The sequence below is a fragment of the Protomyctophum bolini genome, assembly GCF_963924005.1.
Source record: "Protomyctophum bolini genome assembly, chromosome: 20".
Taxonomy (NCBI): Eukaryota; Metazoa; Chordata; class Actinopteri; order Myctophiformes; family Myctophidae; genus Protomyctophum; species Protomyctophum bolini.
This window is the reverse complement of record NC_137881.1, coordinates 13,296,727-13,321,376: the sequence shown is the minus strand read 5'-3', so window position 1 is coordinate 13,321,376 and position 24,650 is coordinate 13,296,727. Positions and strand designations below refer to the sequence as shown.

Sequence of the window (24,650 nt, the reverse complement as noted above, 5' to 3'; positions counted from 1 at the left end):
TATAATATTGACACTAGGGATGTCCCAATCACGTCTTTTTTCTCCCGATCCGATTCCGATCATTTGAAAATGACATGATCGGGGGGGCAAACTCTAGCATGAATCCATCCGTCTGACTCTGCATGCGGTTCCACAGCAGCAGCAGGCGGCGGTCTCGTCCCACCGCGGGGCCTCCAACAAGCGGCACCGCTTCAAGCGGAGCATGAGGCTGCGGCTCTCCAACGACTCCTCCGTCAACCTCTCGCTGGAAGGGACCGGATCCTACTCGCCCTCCTCCTCCACGGTGGAGCAGACCGGCAGCGTGCCGCCGGACGGCAGGCTCCAGGACAGCAGCGGCACAGAGCCACAGCAGAGGAGGGGCCACCCCCCGGGGGCCACAGAGCCACAGAGGAGAGTCGGCCTCTTGAGGAGAACCCCTGCCGTCTCTCCGGGGTCTGCCGAGGAGGAGGCCCTGGTTGCACTGACGGCGCCACAGGTATAAGGCTGGGCTGGCCGGACGCCCTGGCGCATATATATATAATATATATATATATACGTTAGTCCGACATTAGTGTCGTATCCAGACAACTATTCCACAATCTCCGAATGCTATAACTTATTGACTGCCAGGTCTCCTCCACCCCCTGTCCCCCCCCCTTGCCAGCCTTTTTGAGTGGTGCAACCATAGGGTGCAGCAATCCAATGCCCAGCTGTGTGTGTCTCTGCCTGGCTGTGTCCCTGGGTCTGAGCACGGAAATAGCATATCGTCACCACCAAGTGTCACTGTTGTGCAGCCTAACACACAGACACATACACAGAGGCCAGGGAGGAGAGCGTATACAGTACAGTACAGTACAGCACAAGTACAGTACAGCATCACTCACTTCAGACGGGTTTGTTATATCTTACCTTTTCTCTCCAAGGTGGACGGGCCTCTGGAGGCGCCGCGGTGGTCGTGGTCCCGGTCGGAGGATCCCGCCATGGAGTTGAGCGTCCTGGCGCTGGACGGCCGGCCGGCGCCCTCCCTGGCCGAGCTGGACAGCAGCAGCTCCTTCAGCAGCCTGGACGACGACGAGCCCGACGACCCCGACCACCATTCATCGGAGCCAGAATGGTCGGGGCTCCCCGCCGCCACGCACGCGCAGCAGCAGCGCCCGCCCCTGGTTCGATCCCGCGGCCGCGGCGGGCTGCACCGGATGAACGCTGCTTTTGTGTGCTTCTTCGCGCCCGAGAAGCGTCTGACGAGGCTGGTGGAGGAGCTGTCGAGGGACCGGCGCTCAGCCTTCGGGGCCATGGTCCAGGACTTCCTGGCCAGGCAGAGGGAGGCGCTGACGTCGCTGGCCTCCTCCTCCTCGTCGGCGGCGGAGACGACGTCCTCCGTGGACGTGCTCCAGGCGCTGCGGCGGTTCCTGTGCCAGGCCAAGAGCTGTCTGCTGGACAGCGGAGAGCTGGAGCCGCCCGTCGACACCCTGGTGACAGAGAACGAGAAAGGTAAGCCAGAACGGAAACCATTAACCCGCAGGTTAAGACATGAGGCTGATTCTACAAATGTCCTAAATCATGTAGTTCTCAAACTTTGTCGTGTCATGGACCCTCAAAATCATATACATAATAATAATACAATATATACAATATCTGTATATTATAGCTTAAATCTAAAATGACACAGATGCTTTCCCGGTTTTAATGGCGTAAAGATCATTGATTGATTGAAAAATGTTATTAACAGATATGCAGAATGGGTACATTTCAGATGATTACTGTGGACGACACCATGATAAAGCATTACACTCGTTTACAACAGGGTCCACCATTTTCAATTCATCAGTCTTGATTTCCCTTCCGTTTGCAGCCAGTATGTCGCCAAAAGCATCATTTGGTTTTCTGTCCTTGAGCAAAAGATGCAAGAACTCTCACACAGTGTTTAGTGTGTGGGTATAATGTGGGTTCAGTTTGCTCTGGTAAAGCTCCATTTACAGTCTATTTACAGTCTTTTGGGATATTTAAGAGCACTAACGGCATCACAGCCTAAAGTGAGGCAGTATAACTAAAGTGGACACACGTGACATGAGTAATTGATATCCGCTCCCGTAACAACGGTAGGCTACCCTATAAGGCAGAGGTGTGCCCACACTTTATGATTTGAGAGCTACTTTCAAAATGACCAGCTATGATACCATTGCTGAAAATTGTTTAACCCATGAGGACGATTTTACAACTGCCTTCTAAATCCTGACAGTTGAAACATCTGACATCTGAAAAGCCCATGTTTCTATGTCAGTCGTTCTCAAACATTTTCATGTCAAGGACCCCTAAGATTATATGTCATTGGCTGCCGACCCCCATCTGAAAATAGGTTGTTCCAGGGACCCCACAGAAGCAAAGATGAGAGTTAAAAACGTTGGTTCTGAAAGAATATATATTCAAAGATTTGCACTACATCAAAAATAGCAGACCTACAAGCTCATAGTGCTGCACTCGGTGCCGCGCTATGAGCTTGTAGATCTATTTTTCAATAGCTAAAGTAATGCTTAAAACACTCGACAAGCCCCTTTTGATGTCAATCAATCAAGTTACCTCAATTCAAGTGGCAAGATGCCAAGAATATTTATATATTTTTAAATATTTAAATTAAATTCTTTAAGGGGGTCATGCAAACCTTCATGTGGTCTACCTGCACAGCCTTTGTGATCTACTGGTAGATCACTATCTACCTTTTGGGCACTGCTGCTATAAGGGGACGGACAGAAGAGGCACGCATATGCGTCAGAAGCGGTTGTAGCCAACGCATACCGAGGGTCCGAGGCGCCAGAATAACCTTTGTTGACCTTGCCAATTACATTTTAGGCTGCTATAAATAATCACACCAAAGTTCGTAGCACTGTACCGTTACTATATTTCCACACTCACTCCAGAAAGAAACAATGTCGTGCAGAATGTCTCATTTAAAGTCTTCAAATGTATAATAATCTTTTGAAATCTACAACGCATTGTGAGCTTGTAGATCGGCTGCAGCGCGCCCAAGTCCCTTTAACTTACTAGGTGCTACATGGTTACCGACTGGCCAGCTTGATGTTACGACGTGTGCTCCAGAAACTGATGTCCAAAATTATATTTATTAGCTGCCAAAGTCCTATACTTTTACATAAGCAAACTAGTGTATCTGACATACTGTGCAGAATGCGTCATGCAGCCTTGAACCACAGTCTAGAAACTGTTTGTGTTTGCCTCAGTCAGCAACACCTGCACCTGATTAGGGTCAGGATTAAAGACCCGCCCTGTAACCACGGCAACCTAACTTGATTGACAAGCCCTGCAGTGACATCATTGAGACAGTAAGGAGGCTCAAATGGCTCTATTTTCAAATGGCTGAAATGTAAAATTATGTAATAATAATGATCACAATCTACAAAGTAACTATAGTGACAAAGGTTTTCAAATAATTGTAGTTGAGTAAAAGTACTGCATTTGCCTCTGAGATGTAGTCCTATAGATACAATAACATCTTTGCAATGGTTTTACAAATTAGTATATAGTGGACGTGTGAGTTGGAACCAGGATACTCTGACAAACCTGACAATACAAAGAGATTGAAAAAGTAATGACTACAAGAAACAACACAATGCTTTTGTTGCCACCTTTATTGAATACAATGAGTCATATTTTATGACTTTCTGAATACAATGGGCTATATTTTATGACTTTCTGAGTACAATGGGATATATTCTATGACTTTCTGAATACAATGGGATATATTTGATGACTTTTTATGGTGAGTTGTATTGCAGAACTTATTCAGCAGCCTCCTTGCCCTGTAAAATAGGAATATGCCATTAGATATTCAACATATTTCTTTTTGTTTTGTTAAATCTTAGTTAAAGACAGCCAACATAATACACCTTCATATCATATTGCACATGTATTTACCTTGGAGTCACGACTTTTAGCTCTCAGCTTGTTGACCTGGGACTCAGCGATGTCCGCACGCTCCTCAGCCTCCTCTAGCTCATTCTGAACCTTCCTGCACTTGGACAGGTGAGTGTTGGCTGCTTCCTCCTACAATGTGATAGAGATGGTTCAAAGCATAGACATTAAAAAAAAGAGATGCCTCATTGGCCACTGCAGTTCGTTGGAGCCATGTGTGTCGACGGGAGGGCAGAAGAATTTAAGGCACGCTACGTCACGCTGCCACTCAAGTGACTACTGGCCAATCACACAAGCGCATCTTTTCCGGGACTTATCAGACCCGAACATGCGCTCTGTGACGGGGCTTCGCAAGGAATATCGGGATTTTCTTGCTCCAGAGGAGAAAGGGGCGTCTACCTATACGTATGTCTATGGTTCAAAGCCTTAATATAATATCAGAGCACCTTACAATTATAGACCAAGCAAAGACAATTTCAGGAACAAACTGTTAGTCATCGTAGCTTAGATTTAATTTAGTTTCCAGTCAGTGGAAAAAGGTAGTCGACGAACATTTTTCGTCTTGGTTTTAGTCGACGAAAACAACACTGCTAAAGATGTATATGTTTCTCTTACCGCTTCCTCGGCCTGCCTCTTGTAGCCCTTCACCTTCATCTGCAGCTTGTCCACCAGATCCTGAAGCCTGGCAACATTCTTCTTGTCCTCTTCAGTCTAAAGTGAGAGATAATTTATAACATTAGTTGTATGTGTTCATGCAATCTATTCATTGAGTTAGTGGCATGATGGCTATTTAAGTGAACATGGCATATACAGCACCTGGTACGTCAGCTCCTTCAATCTCCTCTCGGACTTGCGGACACCTTTAATAGCGTCTGCTCCGCCTCTCTGTGCAGATTCAACCTCTGCCTCCAGCTCACGCACCTTCACAGTTGAATTACAATTTAGGCATTTAGCAGACGCTCTTAATCCAGAGCGATTTACATTAAGCAAGAACAAAAAAGCATAGCAATACATCAAAGTAGTTATCATGAATCATACGTAGGCTAAGAACGCAACAGTACAATATATATAAAATGAAACTATGCATTATACTCTATAGTGTTATGTTTACATAAAAAGCTATAAGTCTACATAAACTGCTATCTAAGTCTACATAAAATGCTGTCCACGTTACATAAGTTGAGCCTTTGCATACGCCTGTAGGAGGTCGAGGCTAGGGAAAGTACTACGGCAAGGGCTACGGGCTAAGATGGAGTCTGAAGAGGTGTGTTTTCAGACTGCGGCGGAAGACTGGGAGTGAATCTGTAGTTCTGATTGCAATGGGAAGTGCATTCCATAGTTTTGGAGCCAGAAGGGAGAAGAGTTTGGGACGTGTGGAGTGGAATTATACATTATGATATGATTTATTCTTAGTTCGTTGACTATAAGCCGCTTATCTTACCCTGCCCTCCAGTTTCTGGAGCTGCTTCTTGCCTCCCTTCATGGCCAGGTTCTCAGCCTCGTCGAGGCGGTGCTGCAGGTCCTTCACAGTGACCTCCAGGTTCTTCTTCATCCTCTCCAGGTGAGAGCTGGTGTCCTGCTCCTTCTTCAGCTCCTCAGCCATCATAGCAGCCTGGAAAGAAGATAAAAAAGGTACTGCATTGTCCCGCAAGGAAATAATTGACTCTGCATTATCACACTTGGCAACAAACATAATACATAGAAATGTTGACTGTGAGAAAATATCTCGTTAAAATGATTACGATAACAAAATAATAAGGTAACAAACAGATACTAATGTCTCTGTGACCAGAGAGAAATGAACAAACCAGGATGGAATGAATAGATTATTTTTCTAGTTCACTCTGCACTGTTTTGATTGATTGATTGCAGTATTTATTGACAGTTTGCAGAATTACAGTACAGTACTGTAGCATTCTGAACCATCCACCTGAAGCACCCCAGAATGCTGGGTTCAGGATGTACACATATTTCCGATTATAAAGACTCAAAATGTGGTCGTGGAATTCTCTCAATTGTAATCATAGATATTAAGCATGCCATAAGGATGTGTAATTGTGACGTCCTGGTAGTTTTGATAAGGGGCAGCAGAGCTCCTATAACTTACATCAGTGATGGCTTTCTTGGCCTTGTCCTCAGCATTCCTTGCTTCTTGAACACTGTCGTCCACTTCACCTTGGACCTGGAGCAGGTCAACTTCAAGTTTCTTCTTGGTGTTCAAAAGGCTTGTATTCTAAAAAAAATTAAAATTCAGTTTAGCAATGCAAGAAGTATGCATGACTTGTCTAAAGGCTCATGGAGATCGAGGCTGTATGTTAAATGTGCTGAGAGTTTTTCCATTGACTTTAAACCCATTTAGGACGGGGGAACCCCTTTTGGTGTTTTAAGCATTATGTTATACTTTTAACTATTGGAAAATAAGTGCAGCGCTATGAGGTTGTAGATCTGCTATTTTTGAAAAGTTGTGGCGAAAATCTTTGACTATTATATTCTTTCAGAGCGAATGTTTTTAACTCAAATCTTTGCTTCTGGGGGGGTCCCTGGAACAACATATTTTCAGATGGGGGTCAAGGGCCAATTACATATAATTCTTTGGGGTCGTTGACATGAAATATTGAGCACCACTGATGCAGAAACATATAGGTATTTCAGAAAACTGTCAGGATTTAGAAGTACATTTGTAGAATCTTTACCTGAGAGTGCAACAGTCCAGCGCGCTCACTGGCGTCCACCAGCTCCTGCTCGGCCACTTTGCGGCCTCTCTCCGTCTGTTCCAGAGCCACTCTCAGCTCGTCGATCTCTGCCACCATGAGGCCGTTCCTGCGCTCCACCATGGCCGCCTGCTCCTTCATGTCTTCTCCGCCTCTGACGGCGTCGTCGAGGTGCAGTTGGGCATCCTACAATAAATCACACATTTGATGCAGTGTTGATTTTGACGGCACATTTAGATTATTTTTTAGTTTTAGTCATAGTCTTGAATACATTTCATTTAGTTTGTCACATTTTAGTCACCTGGAATGTTTTTGTGGTGTTTTTTTTTTAAACGTATATTTTGGTGGGCCTTGATGCCGTCGTAATGGGCGATTTTACACTTGCTGAAAATAGCCTATCTACAAGCTCACAAAATGACTTGTGTCTTTTACTTATCTCTTGTCCACTAGTCCCTTCCTAACATTTAGTTGTTGACGAAATTGTCAATATACTTAGTCTTAGTTTTAGTCACCATAGCTTAGTTTTAATTTAGTTTCCATTTAGTTTTAGTCATTGAAGAAAGGTAGTCGACGAAATCAACACTGATTTGATGTGGTCACGTTAAGAGAAACATCAGAATGTGATTTGTTCAGAGCAGTGTGTCAAAATATCCTTTGCACCTTAAGCTGTCCCTGGACGTTCCTCAGTTGCTTCTGGGCCTCGGCGGCCTGGCGGTTGGCGTGGCTCAGCTGAACCTCCATCTCGTTCAGGTCTCCCTCCATCTTCTTCTTGATTCTCAGGGCGTCGTTCCTGCTCCTGATCTCAGAGTCCAGAGTGCTCTGCATGGACTCGATCACCCTCTGGCTGTTCCTCTTGATCTGCTCCATCTCTTCGTCCTTCTCTGCCAGCTTCCTGTCCACCTCGCCCTTGATCTGGTTGAGCTCCAGCTGCACACGGAGAATCTTGGACTCCTCATGCTCCAAAGTACCCTGAAATGCAAAACAAAGGGATCAAAAGGTTTTTAATATAAATATGTAAAACATATTGAAAGAAAATACAGACGTCTATAACCTAAAGGTTCAATACCTCGGCTTCCTCCAGGGCTGTCTGGATCTCTGACTTCTCCGTCTCTGTCTGCTTCTTGGACTTCTCCAGCTCGTGGATGCTCTTTCCAGTCTCACCGATCTGTTCAGTCAGGTCTGAGATCTCCTCTGCAGTGGATCCAAAGTAATGAATCAGTCAGCAAATATATGAGTGAAGTTGTTTTTTTCCCCTGTTGCTCTTAACCCATTTAGACCTGAGACCAGATTCTAAAAAATAATGTCTTCTAAATCATGACAGTTTTCTTAACATATTTAAGTTTCAGTGGTTCTCAAACTACTTTATGTCAAGGACCCCCAGATTTATATGTATTTGGCCGCCGACCCCCATCTGATAATATGATGTTCTAGGGACCCATCAGAAGCAAATATTTGAGTTAAAAACGTTCGCTCTGAAAGAATATATATATTCAAAGATTTTTCAAAAATAGCAGATCTACAAGCTCATAGCGCGGCACTCGGTGCCACGCTATGAGCTTGTATATCTGCTATTTTTCAATAGCTAAAGTATAACATAATGCTTTAAAACACCAACAGGTGTTCTCGCCCAGAATGTGTTAAAGGAATGATAGTAAAACGTACGTTGCAGGTTCTTGTTCTCTCTCTTCATGGTCTCCAGCTGGTCCAGAGACTCCTCATAGGAGTTCTTCATCTTAAACAACTCAGTGCTGAGAGAACGAGCCTCTTTCAGAGCTCCCTCCAGCTCCGCCTGGCCCTCTTCATGTTTCTGCTTCCATTCTGCCAGGACCTGCACATACAATTTGTAATGAAAATGTGTAATTTACCTCCACGTTAAGGGCCTGGCACACCGTTTGTAATGAAATGTGTCATTTACCCCCACTTTAAGGACACAATGATTATTTTTGTAATACTGTATGTCAAAACACCTTATCGAAGTTCCTCTGTTTCTTGTCGAGGTTGGCGGCCAAACCGTTGGCCCTCTCCACATCGACCATGAGGTCTTCCACTTCACCCTGGAGTCTCTGCTTGGTCTTCTCCAGAGAGGCACACTTGGAATTCACAGCCTCGATTTGCTCCTCGGCCTCCTGAAGACGCGTGACGAGCTTCTTCCTGTTGATCAGTTTTCAACGGAATCAGATTATTTGTGGGCAATATTTTGTATTATAGTGAGTGGTGCCTAGGGGTATTGAGCTATTTCCACTCTTTCGTACGTTTGAAAACATATGGACGTTTTTCAACATTGAAATGATTATCACGATTATGACAATTTTATTTTTATTTTTTTATCTCAAGCGATTATCTTAAATAATTGCGATTGGGCGATTGGACAGGCCCAGTGGCACCTGACAGTGTAAAAACCAAGCCCCCAGAGCATCTGGGAAACGTTGAAGTCACCCCAACCCTTCTGGCCAAAGCTGGAACTGCAGGCAGGCGGTTTTGCTCATGTGTGTAGCACGAGCAAAAGAGCATGCAGCAGCTGGGGTTTAACACAGGGCACTCGTTTACGAGTTAGCCTTTTCGCATGACGTCAGGACTCGGCGCTCTATGGACCATTATGCAGACCATTAACATACTGTAAGTTAATGGCAAGGTGCTATGTAATTGTATTACACAACGTCAAACTCACCAACATTGCAGCTGTATAAAAAGCTTGAATTATTCTCTTTTTATCCTCAAAGTGTTTGTTTCATAAAAATCCACCGTAGACATGTTATGAGTTACTTTCTGTCTTTCTTTTTCTAAGTTTTGCCGTTTGGAAGTGCTCATTAGAGATCACTAAACTGCCCATGCGTAACCACCCGTTTTGAATTTGCATATGAAATGCAAGAGGCAGCACGACATTGCTTTACTGAAAACGAGTGCTTCCAAACTCTGATGGCAAGATGGCCGCAGTCTGCAAATGGTCAATAGTGTGTATATACTGAATATTCTAATTTTTGTAGATGGAGCTGTATATACTCTATGGTAAAAACACTGCTGACTTACTTGGCCTCCTCCAGCTCCTCGGTGCGTTGGACGGCATCAGTCTCATACTTGCTCCTCCACTGACACACCTCAGCGTTGGCCTTGGACATTCCACGCTGCAGCTCCGCCTTGGCCTCCTGCTCCTCCTCAAACTGCTCCCTCAGGAGGTCACAGTCGTGGCGAGCAGACTGCACGGCGTGAGCCAGGGCGTTCTTTGCCTGTCAGAAAATTAATGAATGAAATGACAAAATAATCACTCCCGTGTGAAGTGAGGGTCGCTCTTATCATACATAGATCATCATCATCTCATTCCGGCCAATCACAATTTGCGTCCTCACCTTCAATGTTTGTGTTTACACAAACACTCAAAACTGGCCATTCATTGCCAATGGCATTCAATGTTCGCGTTTGCACAAACACTCAAAACTGGCCATTCATTGTCAATGGCATTCAACGATTGTGTTAGGATAATATGTTTGTGTTTACACAAACCCTCAGTGTCAGGCAGGGCTAGAGCCCCTCAAAAATGTAAAACTAAAAAGGGAAAATAATCTGTTCCTCACCTTAACCTCCTCTTCAACGTGTCTCTTCAACTCCTCAATCTGTTGGGTGAAGGCCTGCTTGCCTCTGGTGAGCTGAGAGACCAGAGATTCCTTCTCCTCCAGTTGACGACCAAACTCTCCTAAATTAGACATTTGAATATTCGTTTTAAACATTTCAAACAAATCATCATCAGTCCCGGGATAACTGTTGATCAAAAAGCATTATCTCTATCTCCAATTATAATTCTCTCTAAAAAGAAGGACAAATGATTTATGATGAAATGAACATGTACCGTTCTCTGTCAACAGTCTCGCTCTCTGAGCTCCAACGTCATTGATCTGGCGAACGTTCTCGTCACTCTTTGCCTTGATTTCACTAAGTTGGTCCTCAAGGGTGCGACACATCTTTTCAAGATTTCCCTGGAAACGAACATTGGACATTCAATCATCGTTTTTTTTCTTCCAGATAGGTTAATTGCTTTGATTTAAAGTCTATAATTCAGCCTCGTTCACAAGATTACTACATTCCCACTGTTAAATCTGACCTGGGTATAAAGACTGCCTTTCAATGCCCCACACATAAAATTGGATTTGGAAAATTTCATTTCACTTCAATCACTTCACTTTTGATCACGTCACTTTGATATTATACACAGGCATTCCATCACACCTTTGCCTTAGAAACAGACTCCATGTTGCTGGACAGGTCATCGATCTCCATCTTGTATTCACTCTTCTCCTTCTCCAGTTTCTGCTTGACTCTCTGGAGGTTGTCGATCTGCTCGCCCAGTTCAGCCACGCTGTCGGCCTGTTTCTTACGGAGAGCGGAAGCGGTGGCCTCGTGCTGCAGGGTGGACTCTTCGAGGTCACGGCGCAGCTTCTGGAACTCGGCCTCGCGCTTCTTGTTCATCTCGATCTGAGCGGCGGTGGCTCCTCCGGCCTCCTCCAGCCTCTCACTGATCTCTTCAAGTTCCCTGGAGAGATCGGCTCTCTGCTTCTCCACTTTGGCACGAGCGGCGCGCTCCGCCTCGATCTCCTCCTCCAGCTCTTCAATACGAGCCTTTCAAATGAATGATGTTAGATTAACATTTCAAATAAAATAACCATTCACTCTTACTCATTTATTTTACAGAAAATAAGAATACCTGGAGTTCTTTGATCTTCTTCTGCAGCTGGGCCCCCAAAGATTGTTCATCCTCAATCTTACTCAGAAGCTGGCTTACTTCAAAGTCCTTCCTGTTGAATACAGTACATCATATTTTAGTGTCATTCTGCAGGTGGTTTCTCTCCATGACATTTCATATTGTTGGTTCACATTACTTCTTTATCTTCTCGTCAGATTGCTGCTTGTCATTTTCCAGGTCCATGATGGATTCCTGGGACAGTTTCAGATCACCCTCAAGCTTTCTCTTGCCTCTCTCGAGGTCCATGCGGAGCTTCTTCTCTTGCTCCAGAGAACCCTCCAACTGCACAAATATATTTTTTTTTCGTATCAGTCAGTGCAACAATAAGAATATCAAAACATCTGTTAGACTTGATGAACTCACGTCGTCAACTTGCTGTTCCAGCTTGGTCTTGGCCTTGGTCAGAGTGTTGACTTTGTCCTCCTCTGCCTGCAGGTCATCCAGGGTCTGCTGATGGGCCTCTTGGAGTGCTTTTTTCTCTTTCGTCAGCTTAGCGACGCATTCATCCTGAGAGGCCATCTCCTCAGTCAGGTTCTTCACCTGATAGAAGCAGAACATAATGTGTTGTCATGGAATGGATTGGTGCTTCTCAAAGTGGATTCCAGGGACTCTCAGGGTTCCTTTGGGGGAGGGGGTCTGAATTTACCCTTACAAGATCCGTAACTCTCACAGTATAGATTGACACTTACAAGTCTGTAACTAGAGCGTATGATCTTGAATCTAGAGTGTATAATCTATACCTTGTTTTCAGTGGCGTGTTTTTCCTTCTCCACTTTGGCCAAGGTGAGCTCCAGGTCATCAATGTCCTTCTTGAGCTCAGAGCATTCATCCTCCAGCTTCCTCTTCTTGGCGGTCATTTCAGCGTTGATCTCCTCCTCGTCCTCCAGTCTCTCGGTCGTCTCTTTGAGCTTTGCCTCCAACTGGATCTTACTTTTAATAAGACCTTCACACCTCTCCTCCGCGTCGTTCAGAGCCTCGTCTCCCTGGTCAAAGGCATACGTGAGGGAATAAGTCAGCATTTTGTTCTGGGTGAGATATATGAGATTGGTATTGCAATCGCTTCCTGGGGACACAAGGGACATTAACAGACTGAACAAGCTGGTAAAAAAGGCAGGCTCTATCATTGACAAGAGCCTGGACGGCGGAGGTGAGGACAAAGAAGAAGCTGGAGGCTATCGATCGTCTCCAACAGGATATACTATAGGCCTATCAACCTCTTCGAAAAGGATATAATATAGTAGTGTATCAATCTCCTCCAAAAGGAATAGTAGCGCATACAGTAGGTGAGTAGCAGTTGCATATCCAAGATAAACCATATGAAATATTAGCAACATTTCCCGTAAACGTTACTTACTGATGCCGCTGACTGTGCAAGGTTATTCTTCTCCTGCACCAGAGCCACCAATTTCTCTTCCAGTGTCTTCTTCAAGGCCTGGGCAGAGGCCAGGTCAGTCTTCATCTTTTCATAGTTCTCCTTCATGTTCTGCAGCTCCTTCTCAGTCTCAGCGCTCTGCAGGAGAGGCTTGATCTTGTAGTAGACCTTCATCCATGGCCAGTGTTTCACATTGACGAATGAGCGGAGGTTGAACTGGATGGTGTAGATGGCGTCTCTGTGGACAACAGTGCCAGTTGATCATGTTTGAAATGCAGATGGAGGGTTTCCATGTAATACTTATATTATATAATTGTGTCATTTAATAATAGTTGTTACTATCGTTGTCGTTATTATTGCTGTTGGTATTATTATTTTAATATTTTCCTTTGCACCGTCATCAAAAGCTTGCTCTGCAATGTTTGCTATTTTTGAGGGGCGACAGCCCCTCCTATGTCCAGCTTTTGCTGAATTAGATAGGGGGGGTGATTATGACAGGCAGTTTCTGCTGTCAAAATATAAAAACACTTTGTGTTTGAAATACACTCATGCTTTCTAAGGTGTGATTTGGGGCCCTAAGGATAAATACAAAATGAATATCAACATTCTAATACTGTCTAATAATTAAAAAAGTCGCAATGTGTGGTTGCCGCAGTCTCTTACATAGGCCCCTCCCTAATTTGATGTATATAACACTTGAATAGTTTGGTCTTCTGCAAGGGAATTTATGTCTTTATAAACTATTGTAAAACATAGATTTTATTTTACTTTTTTACAGCTACTACAAACGTTATGCAAAGCTCAGCCAATCACAGCAGAAGTTAGGTAGGTTACTCCGGAAGAAGAAGAATAAAAAAGTGTGACAATAACTAGTCTGGTTGCATAATAATATTAGTGTGGTTTGATATTTAGTGCAATTTGTAATAATAATAAATACAAATTACACTAAATAACAAATGTTATTAGATGTTTTCAAAGTACCTCCTTGCCATCATCTTGACAAACTCCTTCCTCATGATGTAAGCTCGTGCGAGTGCCTGAGTCATGGTGACCAGAGTAGCCAGCTTCTCATCTCGCAACTCCTCAAGGACACCCAGCAGACCAGCTTTGAAGAACACCTGAATACAATGTTACAAACACTGTAACTAAACAACCATAACATCTAGTTTTAGTCCTCTGTCCATATTGTTAAACCAGGGAGTGTGTTTACCTTCGTGTGTCCAAACTTGTACTCATCAACGGGAACGTCAATGGACCCAAGCAGCTTCTCTGAAGCTTTCTTGTTGTCCATGAATGCGCCTTCAGGACATGCGCTGGCGTTCAGTACTTTGTATCTGTTTTGCAGAAGTTCATGGTCATTTTGCATGCCTCCCGTTAATAGGTTTTGAACTAAAAGCTTCTGGGAAAATGAATTGATACCTCTGCTTGAAGTCAGCATAGGGGATTCTGCTTGGGAAGCCCTTTCTACAGATCCTGATGCCCTCCAGCACACCGTTACACCTCAGCTGGTGGATGACCAGGAAGTTCTCCATCAGTCCTGTAAATATGTTGCTTCGTTATTATTACAGCAAAAGAGTTACACACTGGCCAAAATGGCATTTAATGAGTCAAAACGAGTAAACCAAAATCCATGTGATTGTGGGTCTGGTTACATACAGAATAATGTGATCTGCATCTTATGGAGATGTTAGTGTATTCTGTGTTGTACATTATGTGACCAGATTTGACTGAGAGACTGCCATTGCGCACATTCCAGCTTTTCACCAGAGGAGAAAACCTTTTTTATTTTTTTCAAAATGAGTTAATAGCAAAGGCAGACTCTTCACATACTAGAGCATGTCTGAAATAAGTGTCAAAGCTGAAATTGTAAATATGAAAAGAATGCTTAAACATGTAGCTATTGTAACAGAAGTGAACCTTTCAAGCCTGTTTTCTCAACTTGCTGTTTTCTGCAAGACATCACTCTATAAGCCATATCTCCAAAACAATATGTCAATTTGAAGCTATGATTCCCTGCTTTGATACGAAATGAAAAAACAAAAATTCAAAAAAATCCAATGGCAGTCTCCCAGGCAAATTTGGTCACATATGTCAGCGTTTGCTATAATTGTTTGGGCAAGGATATTTTCTCTTTACCTGGACACTTGGACTCGTTGGGAATCAGGCAACGCACAAAGTGAGGATGAGTGCTCCTCAAGTTGGTCATCAGCACCCCCAAGTTTGCCTATTGAGACATAAAAGAGCCAATTAGGCTGATTATTAAAAAGTGATAGAATGTTGTACCTTTTCTTCCACTATAATTATTTTAACTCTTTAGATACTACTTACTTTGCAGATTTAGATTGCTTCTAAAACATACTTTAACCACTTAAACGCTATTTTAAACTTTAGCCATTCAAAGATATCAGATCTACAGGCTTTCTGTGACACCAGAAATAGTTTAAAAAGACTATTTCTTACTTACATGATATAAGGTTGATAATAATAATGCTTCATTCTTGATAATGAATAGATATTCTTACCCTGAAAGCACTAGACACAGTCTGCATGGAACCACCCTTCTTCTTGCCTCCCTTCTTTGTGTTATCTGTATATTTGTTATAATCATGAGTTATCATTAGTTATACAGAATGAAAATGCCTCCCCTCTTGTGTGTTTATAGTATTGATTAGGGCTGTCAATCGATTAAAAATGTAATCAGATTAATCACAGCTTAAAAATGTATTAATCGTGATTAATCACCATAATACAGTGGTTCCCAAAGTGGGGTCCGGGGACCCCTAGGGGTCCTTGATGGATTTCCAGCGGGTCCCCAGCTAAATGATAGTTAGGAACCAACTGACCCTTATGGGTCTGTAACTCACAGTGTACAAATGGAACCAAATGGACCCGTTTGGGTCCATTACAATATACATTGGGGTCCCAGAGATAGAAATGCCATTAAATAGGGGACCGTAGCCTAATTCAGGTCAAACCGGGGGCCCTTTAAATAGAAATGCTTGAGAATCATTGCTAGAGCCGTAAAAAAGCTTCTCATATGGGGGTCCTTGGCATATATTTTTCAAATGTGGCCCGTGGGCTAATTGGTGTCAATTTGGGGGTCCTTGACATGAAAACTGCCATAATATGCCCTCTCTATCCCAAACAATTGTAATAAACGTACCTTCAGGCTCAGGTGGGGGATATAAGGTACAGAGCAGCTTCACTGAAGACTTCTGGTACAACTGGACCACAGAGTCGTTGAGAGGATCCTTGTTCTTCTCTAGCCAGCCTGTGATGCTGTTGATTGATTGATTGAATACTTTATTAACAGTTTGCAGAAAAACACAGGAATGTACAGTTCAATACAAGATCTGCTAAGAGGATTTAGACCCAAGAAGGCCTATGGCTTGTTTCCATACTCAATTAATCGAAACTATAGTCCACAGTTCCGGTTATTATATTATATATAATATATCAGGTATAGGCAGGTAGGGATGGATGGATGGATGGATGGATGGATGGATGGATAGATGGACAGATGTAGGGTTGTGTTCACCTGTAGTCCACAGTTCCAGCGTAGTGGACCAGGGAGAAGTGAGCCTCGCCCTTGCCTTTACCAGGCTTGGGTTTCTCAAAGGCCTTGTTCTTCCCCAGATGCTGGTCAATCAACTTCTCTGAGAAAGACTTGTCTGTAGCCTTTGGGAACATGCACTGCTCTTCAAGGATGGAGAAGATGCCCAGGGGCTTTGGAAAGGAGACAAAAGACACAAATCAACAAAAACGTAGTGCCAATGACAAAATAAATTATATTACCATCTCAGTCAGCTCAATGCAGACAGCCAAGCCCATGTACCTACCTTCTCAATGAGCTCGATGCAGATAGCCAAGTCCATGCCGAAGTCAACGAGATCCCAGGGAATTCCCTCTTTCATGTACTCTTCTTGTTCCAGAACAAACATGGTGTGGTTGAAAAACTGTTGCAGTTTCTCATTGGTGAAGTTGATGCACAGCTGCTCCAGGGTGTTGAACTGTGAGAGGAATTATCATTAGCCCAATCTCTTGTAATTGTGTAACAACTGTGACAAAAAATGATTAGTGTCCCACTTAAAACAAGTCCATGCTTACATCAAAGATTTCAAAACCAGCGATGTCCAGCACACCAATGTAGAAGTTTCTCGGCTGCTTGGTGTCCAGCATCTCGTTGATCCTAATGACCATCCACAAGAACAGCTTCTCATAGATGGACTTGGCCAAGGCACCGACTGAGTTCATTACCTAAGGAAATAGGAACATTATTAAGGGACTAGGTGAGAATTACACAATTTACAAGTTACAATTTAAGCATTTAGCAGACGCTCTTAATTACATTTTAGCCTGAGATTAGCTGCTCATAGACACACACACAAACAAGCACACAGACCGACGGACATGGTGCAAAACATATATAGTCTTTGCCTTGCCTTCAGCCTGGCTGAGACAAGGATCACTGAAAATATGATTTAAGATTATGAAAAAAAGATATCAATAGTTCTTATGGTATGCTGTGTTGAGAAAGTGTGTATGAAATCAGAACATGGAAATAATGTAACTTTACTCACCTGTGGCACAGTTTGTCCTTTAGTGACATATTCGTTTCCCACTTTAACTCTGGGGTAGCAGAATGCCTTAAGCATATCCGCTGAGTTCAGACCCAACAGGTAGCAGATCTTGTCAGCCACTGAAATGATTGCAATGAATTTACAATTAAATTAATTAGCAATTTACAATTTAGGGATTTAGCAGACGCTTAATCCAGAGAGTGACTTAAGCAAGGTAAACACAAGGTAATGCGTCAAATGCATACAGCTAGTAATCTAGGACCATAAAACCAAATAACCTTCATTATAAAGAGTATAATATGAATAAATAATGAAAATATATTGAACACATATTTAGCTTATTTAGAACAGTGGTTTTCAACCAGTGGTCCGGAGACCGCCAGTGGTCCTTGATGAGGTTCCAGGTGGTCCCCATCTAAATGATGGAGAGTTGGTAATCAAATGGTAGTTTTTTTCAACCAACGTTCATGTTTTAGGTTGTTATTAGAGAAAGTAAAAGATGAGTGTACATTTTTCTTCATTTGCTGCTTTCTTTCGTTTTAGGGATTTTGGCGGTTTTGGGAGCGAGGGCATTCGAGCATGGGGCTAAATATGTATTTTTTTTTACAAAATGTCATAGCAATTATTATTTTTATTATTTACTCTAGTCCTACTAAACCCCAAGAAAATACATCTGGCCACAAAAGATCACGAGATCTACTGACATATTGACAAACTGACATATTGAGCCTATAACACACAGTGTGGCTTCCCCCCAATATGCCACCTTCACATTCAGCAGATCCTGTGATCTTCCGTGGCCAGATGTCATTTCCTGGGGTATATTTAGGACTATAGTAAATAATAAAAAAAGAAATCGCCATAATATTTTGTAAAGAAATACATATTTAGCCCTATGCTCGAATGCCCCCGCCCCCTGTCAAAAAACGCTAAAATCCCTAAAAGAAAGAAAGCAGCAAATGAAGAGAAATTAACACTCATCTTTTACTTTCTCTAATAACAACCTAAAACATGAACCTTGGTTGAAAAAAACTAAAGTTGTCCTTTAACAATAATTTAACTCTTTAGAGCGTCAAAACCAACTCTCCATCATTTAGCTGAATGGGGACCACCTGGAACACCCTCAAGTTGAAAATCACTATAAGTAAATAGAAGACTATCATCTCCATTTTTGTTGAAAGATGCCGCTCACCCTCGGTGCCGTCTGGCTCCGCCTGCTCCTCACGCTGCTTCTGCTTGAAGCTCAACACCCCATGATGCATCACTGCACCGGTGAACTTGTAGATGCCCTGTTTATCCTCACCGCTGAAGCCCAGGATGTCAATAGCATCCTGATGTCAATAAGCAAGAGATGTGTTCAAAAAGATTAAGATTAAGCATTATTGCAAATGGTGCATTTATATAACACCTTTATCCAATGCGCTTTACATAGATTGTGCATTACATTCACCCCATTCTCACACACATTCACACACCGATGCCGGTTGGAAACCATGCAAGGCACCAACCTGCACATCGGGAGCAATTAGGGGTTCAGAGTCTTGCTCAAGGACACTTCGACACCAACTCTGGGGGAGCCCAGGTTCGAAATGGGAACCTTGCGGTTCCCATCCGGTCACCCCTGAGCCGCTGCCAATTGTATTAGCAACCCAGTTTAAAATAGGATTTATTTTTGTGAGGTCATGGCCTGAATAGAAAAAAATATTTTGCAGAGCAACTGACTGCAGTGCACAGTGAGTATTAGAACATTTAAATAATGTCCATTTACGTCTGTAGCGTCCAGCTCGACTTTGTCATCAATGCTGGCCACGGTGATCTGACCCATGCTGATCAGTGGGAAGTCGTAGGGGTTGGAGGTGATGAGACAACTTTCTGAAAAGGGGTGATACAAGTGTGAATGTGTGTTTCTATTCATTGATTTGATGTTCTCACTGCATCATCAGTAATTCCACTTACCAATAATATCAGGTTTGTGGTTGGTCATCATCTGGAAGAAGATATGGTAACCTCTCTCCAGAGGAAGCTGGTAGGTCACTCTAGACTTCTCCAGCAGATCTATATGGGTTGTACAACATAACTCATAATAATAATTTAAAAAAAATATATATATATATGGGCTGTACATAAATCAAAATGTAATCCTCAAATTAACAAATATATAATTGATCATCCGTGAACTTCATACTTACATGTCTCAATATCAGCACTGGCCAATTTACCCGCATTGTTGAAATGGATCCTGATGAATTTACCCTGTTTGATATACCGGTAGGACAATTAGTTGCATCACCTCTACATTGTGAAATTATTGCAGGTTTTCTCATAAAAAAGTTATTATTTTACACTTACAAAGCGAGAGGAGTTGTCATTCCTCACAGTCTTGGCATTACCATAGGCCTCCAGCAAGGGGTTGGCTGCAATAATCTGATCCTCCAGTGAGCCCTAGAATTGAAAAATGTGGTCAGAATTATTTTAAATGTAATTGCTATATTTCATATAAATGCTTTATGTTCCAAAACATGTATTTGTTAGAGTTAAAAACATACAACAGACCTTGATTTTACCACTATCGGCCGCAGATTTCTCTCCAGAGGCAGTGGCTGCTGTTGCAAAGTACTGGATGACACGCTTGGTGTTCACAGTCTTCCCAGCACCGGATTCTCCACTGGTTATAAATGCATACATTCAGAGAAATGCACTTAGTGAATGTCTGTACAATGTTCTTTTTGCCTATATAGTATATTATGGATATTGGAAACTTACGTGATCAGGACAGACTGGTTCTCTCTATCTGTAAAATATAAAGCAAAACATTTAGTCATGGAAACACAGCACAAAACCATGATAGTTATATATTTGTTTACATTGTCCTGACTAGTTAATTAATCTACGTACCCATCAGCATGAACTGAAAGGCGTTGTCAGAGACGGAGAAGATGTGGGGTGGAGCCTCAATACGCTTCTTGCCTCTGTAGGCATTTACAACCTCCTGGTCGTACACTGGGAGCCACTTGTAGGGGTTCACAGTTGCACAGAACAAGCCAGAGTAGGTCTGAAGGGGAGAAGAGGGAGAACACAGCACTGAGCATGCCTAGCCTGGGCACCATTTCATGTCGGGTATATGATCCAGTCGGGAGCGGATGATATCCTTATCCTTCCGTTTTCTTGTTCCTGCCTGTCGACTACAAAACAATACTACAACATGACGTAAAGATATCATCCGCTCCCCACCGGATCATACAGACTTTTGAAACAGAGACCAGGCTTTTCTCCGAGGTGGAAAGCCTGGTGAGGCGAGGTTAGAGCATGCCACATATCTATCACATCACTAGAGCAGGTAATATTACAGACACTCATGACTTCAAATTATGTGGCGAATTATCAAGTTAACGTCAGAACTAGGGCTGTGAATCTTTGGGTGTCCCACAATTTGATTCCGATTCTTGGGGTCACGATTAGATTTTTTTTTAAATTCAAAAGCATTTTTTTTCCAGATTCAAAACGATTCTCTATTCAAAATGATTCTCAATTCAATACATAGGATTTCATCACGATCTACTCCAGCCTTGTGGCATGAAAGCAGAGTAAATTTCTTAAAAAAGATTATTGTAAAGGTTTTATCAACTGAATGATGTGAATACACAACATTTTAACTTCTGACTGAGTCTGACACTCGCAGTTATACTTTTTCTCACTCAGTTACCAGAACAAAAAAAACTGCTGTAAAATGAATGAAATTGGTAGGCTTACGCTAGCTAGTAGTAAAATGCACACATGCAAAGTATGTATTGCACACGTTGAACTCAATCACTTGTGTTAAGCACAGAGACTAGAGACACACTCACACTAACGAGTTGCCTTGATGCCTGTTGCCTGTCAATGAGGGTCAGCTGGCTCCTCGATGACAGACACACCTCAGCTGTGCTGAACTGAAGTGACTACAGTAACTTGAAAATGACTGAAGACATGATGTTTACTGTGATTAGGGTAAGCTTATATTTCATATCACAAACACCATGTTTAGTGAATACTAAACTAATACTAAAAATTATGAATAGATTTTGAATCGTCCATAACGGGAATCGCGATTCAAATTCGAATAGATTTTTTTTACACCCCTAGTCAGAACCATGTTTGTTGCATTTTCTATGCTTTTTCACTTGATGATATAACATTTCTTTCTTTGCTATGGACTGGTGCAATTAGTGTACTGCTCTCAGCATGTAGAAAAGCTTACGTAGATCATCCATGCTGCATAACGCTCTTTGAGGTTATACAGGACAGAGGCTTCACTGAGGTAGGTCATCATGGCCATGTCCTCAATCTTGTCATACTTGGGAGGGTTCATAGGGGTGACGTCCGCCTCAGGGACAGTTCTTGTCTAAAAGGAAAAAGCTCAACTTCAGAATGTACTGTGAATCTAGTTGTACCGTGCAACCATTTGATTTTTAGATACACCTCTCCCTACCTCCTTCTTGTCGAGCGTTTCCACGGTGACTTTGCCACCTTCCTTGCTTAAGATCTTACACTTGAGATACAGCTCAGCCTTATCAGCCACATATGCAGCCGTTTTGGCATCAAAGGGCGCACTTTGAGCTTCCATTCTCTCCCTCTCTGGCTTACGGAGATAAATGGCGGCCTTGCCGTACTGCTTCATCTCTTCGTCGGTACTCATGGTGGCGGTTTTCTGTAGACATTTGAAGAGAGGAGAAGCAAGCACTCAGTTGAGTAGTTCACAGTTAAGAATAGTGTGAGAATAGTCTATATCAGCGGTCCCCAAACTTTTTTGGCCGTGTACCCCCTGTTACCTCCTGACCTATGCGAGGCACCAGACAGCGCTAAGTCTCGTTGCATTTGGCCGAAATTTATAATTTTCTTAATGATTAGGATTATTTAACTTTATTAAAGGTTTACCCCCAGCAGCAGCAACGTTTCAGCCCATAGGCCTTCCTCAGCTTTTTTTCTTTTTTTTTACACTGAGGAAGGCCTACGGGCCGAAATGTCTGTTTGTTGCTGCTGCTGGGGGTAAACCTTTATACTAAACAAAGAAAGAATGATAAAAAGTGAGTGCTGGTATTCCTTTCTACAGGGTTTCTAGTGTAGAGTGTAGACAGACAAAAGGATGGTGTTGAATGTTGATGCCTGATCTGAGCAGATCATTGTAGGACTATTCTTATAGCTTAGTGTAGGTTTAGTAGAAGAATTATGAACACTCACTTTTCCCCTCTACCAGTAGCAGTGAAACCTTGTGTGCAACTCCTGCGTGGGGGAAAACAACCCGACATCATTTTGAGGACATTAACATGGAGTTGAATGATTTAATACAATTTATAATCATTACATTATATGAATCCTATATTGTTCATTCTTGCCACACTTCAAGAGAGACATTTTTAAATTGGTCATTAGTTCCACATCTGAAAGAGTGATCCATTCCAACCAATATTATCACATGCAATTACATTAAATGATGCTTGCCCATTCAGTTCTATTCATTTGTTTGTTATTTGCTGTTTTCTAATTTCACCAAGTTGTTTCTTTTTGCAATTATAGCCATGTTTTCTTTTTTACTGAAGCAATGCTAGATTTTTTTCCCCTTTCTAATACACTTTATTCCATTTTATGAATTAAGGTTACATTCAGAGGTGGTTAGAATAGCCAAACTGTACTCAAGTAAAAATATTGCTAAATAATAATAATAACTCCAGTAGATAAAAGTACATGCAATGTAAATGATCATTTAACTAATCATAACATAATTGAAATGTCTAAATAGAAATGAATGAACAAAAGCTAATTCCAATGTGGCCTAAAAAAAACTAAAAATTACACAGTCAATCATTTCAATCTGTATAATTTAGCAGCAACCATGCTGTCCAATTATGCGTGTGTATGTGGAAGATGTTTGTAGCTATGTGGCACTATCTACGGAGTGGTAAAAATGAAACGCTAACATGTTTATGGTTTATATGACTAGGATAATCTAACAACCTCTAAAACATTTATACGACTAATGTAAATAGCTTAGATATCTAGCGCTAGATATCTAGCGCATTAATGAAGGACAGATGAAGTTCTCACTCACCGAATGAAACCCTGATCAGCTCTGCAGTGGGTCTGTGTGTCGTCGACCTCCGCATGGCTTATATATTGAGTTTCTAATTGCATGCTATGCAGAAAGTAAAAGTAGGAATGGCCTTTAATGGTTCCAACTTCTTGTTGACATTGCAATAGCATCCGTAAAGCCGAACCATTCCTGTGATACTTGATAGTGCATCTTGGAATTTCTTTTGGTTGTTGTGCGAGCCAGTGGCTGTCATATAAAAATAGCATATAATTGGCAAGGGTGGTGGGGCGCTGGGCTTGGTAATTGGTATAGTCATAACAGCATGTACTTGTCAGGTCAGATACATTATCTTAATATTCAGTGAGGAAAGTGTAAATACACTTGTGTTAAAAATGGGAAATACTCCACTTAATTAAAAGTACCCCAAAATTGTACATTACTTGAGTAAATGTAATCGTCCACTTTTCACCACAGCAGTGTATGCTTCACACTTCCACTGCACTTCGCTTCAGGAGGAAACTTAAAGCTTTAGTTATCTTTGATATTATTATTATGTATTGTTTTTAGTCACGGTCACAGTTCAGATGGTTAGATGTCCAGATATCAGATGTTTTAATGGCACTGGCTTCAAGGTAGGAGCACTGGACCTTGATCACTCAACAACGTCCTTGACCAGTCCATAAAAAACTTGCTTCAATTTCAACGCCATTTCTTTTCCTTGGCTCATCACATTTCAGCATACACTTCACCATAAATACATTTGTTAACATTCGTCGACACCTTCCATGTTAAATTGCAAACGCAGCTCTTCTCTGACACAGCTGAATACAGTCCAAGTTTGTTCAGGCAGATGCAAAGTAGCCTAAACCCAAATCTACAAGTCCATCTCAAGTAAGTAGAATATTTTGTAAAAGTTTCTTCCGTAATATAATTCAAAAAGTGAAACTTTCATATATTCTCAATTCATTGTGCATAAAGTAAAGTATTTAAAACCTATCTCAATGAATTAGAATGTTTTACGAGACCACAATGTCAACCATCTGAAAAGTATATTAATGTACGGTATGCAGTTAATACTTGGTCTGGGCTACTTTTGAACCAATCATTTCATCAATGGGGCGTGGCATGGATGTGATCAGCCAGTGGCACTGTTGAAGTGTTATGGAAGACCAGGTTTGCTTTGATAACAGCCGTAAATTATTTTGTAAAGTTCAGTCTTATGTCTCACACCTTCCTCTTGACAATACAGCCTAGATTCTCTGTGGGGTTCAGGTCAGGCCAGTTG

General features: G+C 42.2%; 2 protein-coding genes across 2 annotated transcripts in view; one reads left to right on the top strand and one right to left on the bottom strand.

Annotated features, from left to right (window-relative positions):
• The window catches only part of rin1b (Ras and Rab interactor 1b), a gene marked incomplete at both ends in the record, with an annotated part of 48,755 nt that overhangs the window by 5,571 nt on the left and 18,534 nt on the right, over positions 1–24,650 (top strand). Inside the window, 2 exons of the mRNA XM_080792214.1 lie at positions 140–475; positions 903–1,470. Coding sequence (XP_080648340.1) covers positions 140–475; positions 903–1,470 — 904 coding nt within the window. The remainder of the gene's footprint in view (positions 1–139; positions 476–902; positions 1,471–24,650) is intronic.
• Positions 3,620–23,436, bottom strand: LOC308335777 (myosin heavy chain, fast skeletal muscle-like). Its single transcript, XM_080792959.1, has 42 exons — positions 23,384–23,436; positions 22,516–22,557; positions 21,767–21,985; positions 21,536–21,679; positions 20,194–20,350; positions 20,062–20,089; positions 19,852–19,963; positions 19,648–19,740; positions 19,488–19,551; positions 19,255–19,353; positions 19,067–19,170; positions 18,491–18,629; positions 17,299–17,417; positions 16,826–16,975; positions 16,558–16,728; positions 16,257–16,444; positions 15,882–15,997; positions 15,241–15,305; positions 14,855–14,942; positions 14,138–14,255; positions 13,929–14,052; positions 13,700–13,836; positions 12,701–12,956; positions 12,087–12,329; positions 11,710–11,886; positions 11,483–11,628; positions 11,308–11,398; positions 10,833–11,222; positions 10,456–10,582; positions 10,184–10,302; positions 9,642–9,838; positions 8,582–8,765; positions 8,277–8,442; positions 7,681–7,805; positions 7,275–7,583; positions 6,597–6,800; positions 6,011–6,136; positions 5,345–5,515; positions 4,720–4,824; positions 4,519–4,614; positions 3,907–4,035; positions 3,620–3,791 (listed from the first exon to the last, which is right to left on the bottom strand). Exons 3-42 carry the CDS (start codon positions 21,971–21,973, stop codon positions 3,771–3,773), a joined length of 5,805 nt encoding a protein of 1,934 aa, XP_080649085.1. The 5' UTR covers positions 21,974–21,985; positions 22,516–22,557; positions 23,384–23,436; the 3' UTR covers positions 3,620–3,770.